This window comes from Miscanthus floridulus, chromosome 15, assembly GCF_019320115.1.
Source record: "Miscanthus floridulus cultivar M001 chromosome 15, ASM1932011v1, whole genome shotgun sequence".
NCBI lineage: Eukaryota > Viridiplantae > Streptophyta > Magnoliopsida > Poales > Poaceae > Miscanthus > Miscanthus floridulus.
In genome coordinates this window covers 67850835-67852834 of record NC_089594.1, presented here as the reverse complement: position 1 = coordinate 67852834, position 2000 = coordinate 67850835, and the positions used below count along the sequence as shown (strand labels likewise).

The window sequence follows — 2000 nt, the reverse complement described above, 5'->3', positions numbered from 1 at the left end:
GATCGGGTGTTGGATCCGTCATAGGAACGAGATCCTCAATCTTAACGGAGGTAAAGAGTGGCGTCGAAGTTGTGTTCCCGGCCTGGTTTGGCGAGTAGCCGACCATAACAGGTTAGATGGCGGGCGATGCCGAGTGGTGCTCCGTCCACAGCCTCCTCTAGACCCGACAAATGACGAACATGTGGCAAGAAACCATTATCTTCTTACCAAGGGACTACCATCAAGCAACTCCAGCTCCTCCACGTGCGAAATGCCCTGGAAAATATGCAGAAGCTTTGACCCCACCTTCCTGAGCATAGCGGAAAAATGGTAATTGGAGCTTGGCGCAAGCAAGATCGGGAAGCAGGCTCACAAACCCCACCATCCAACCAGTGGAACATGCTTTAATCTCCAAATGGCGAAGGCGAGGTGCAGCAATCTTTAGCGTCACACCAGCCACCTCTGGGACAACTTTTACTGCCAATTCCTCTAGCCCCGGGCAACCAGAAATTAGAGCCGCGAGCATGTCAAACTGAGGCCCCGTTTGGCAGGGCTTCTCCACCGGCTTCAGGAGCCGTTTGGAGCTGTTTTCTACCAAACGGGGTAAAGTAAAATAGCTTCACTTGTGAAGCCCATAAAAACATGCTCTCACAGTGATTTGGGGTGGGATAGAGCCAAAAAAAGTGGCTTCTCCTGGCTCCTCCTCCAGGCCCCTAAAAACATGCTCTCACAGGGAAGCCATTTTGCCAAACGGTTTACCAAAACCGCTTCAGCTCCACCGGTGGATCTGTTCATGGAGCTGAAGCCAAAAAAAATGGCTTCACTAGTGAAGTGAAGCCCTACCAAACGGGGCCTGAGCCGAGTTCAGATGGTGCTTCAACTTCGCAGTGTAATGCACATAAAGCCCTTTGAGATTGCACAGCCCCAAGAAACCCGGGGTAAAGTTTGGTAGCAGACAACCTTTAAGGTCGAGGTACTTGAGCTTAACGCGGGAGAAGATGGAGGAGTGCAGCTTGTAGGACGGGAGCTTAAGGACGAGGACCTCGAGGGGATGACGAGGGGAGGAGAGATGGACGAGCAGATCATCGAGGCGCGGGTGGTCGGCCTCGGGAAGCGGTGGTGAATGCGCATCGAGGGCAAAGGCATCCACCAAGGCAAGGTGGCCCAGGAGGACAGACTGGGCGGCGGAAGCCATGCCGAGGCGGCCGAAGGAGCAGTCTCTGAAGTCGAGGACAGGGAGATGACGCCAGCGGTGGCGCCAGGCGCGGGAGAGCGCGGAGGTGCGGACGGCGTCGCGGATGTCAAGGCGACGGAGGATCTCGAGGACCACCTCGTCGGGAGGTCGGTCAGGCATAGCGGCCTGGGCGTCCGTCGCTTGGATCTCGTCGCCATTGGAGTCGCCGCCGCGGTGAATGGGAGAGAATTGGGGGCGCCAGTAGGTCACTATGCATTCAGCGCTTTTCCTTTTTTTTTTTGGCTTTGATGTAAATTTTCTTGCCTCGGTAGCATTTCTCTTGTTTTTTTAGAACCGTAGCATTTCTCTTGTCCAATACATATCCTAGTCGTTTCTTCTAACTCAAAATTATTTAAATCCAACCGACAATACCTATAAATTTATATTACCCTAAATGGAAATAACTATATATTATAAAATTAGTTTTCATATAAAAATTCAAAGGTGTCCTCATATCGAGGATATATATCTCGTATTAGAGCTATCAATATAGGAGATTGAAAAAACAAAATTAAAAGAGAAAGGGATGCTTGCCGCAGCGGAATGAGAAAAGCTCCACACCTTTTCTCATCTACTAAGATATGGGGCGCAGGTATAAGTGAGATTCAATCCTTCTCCTCCTCTCTCCTCTCCTCGTGAGTCTCCTGGTTTCGTCTAGGTGGCAGGGCTGCTCAATCCGTCGAATCTCCTAGTGTGTTGCATAGCGGCGTGGTGTGGTTGGGGCATGGCGTGGCGGTAGCATGGCGAGGCAATGGCGGCCCGTTGGCCATCCAACTAGACGTGGAGC

The 2000-nt window shown here is 51.8% G+C and overlaps 1 protein-coding gene across 1 annotated transcript; it reads right to left on the bottom strand.

The window, feature by feature from the left end:
- Positions 1-220: 220 nt before the first annotated feature.
- Positions 221-1333, bottom strand: LOC136507596 (F-box/FBD/LRR-repeat protein At1g13570-like). Its single transcript, XM_066502265.1, has 2 exons — positions 940-1333; positions 221-570 (listed from the first exon to the last, which is right to left on the bottom strand). Exons 1-2 carry the CDS (start codon positions 1331-1333, stop codon positions 221-223), a joined length of 744 nt encoding a protein of 247 aa, XP_066358362.1.
- Between the last annotated feature and the right edge of the window lie 667 nt (positions 1334-2000).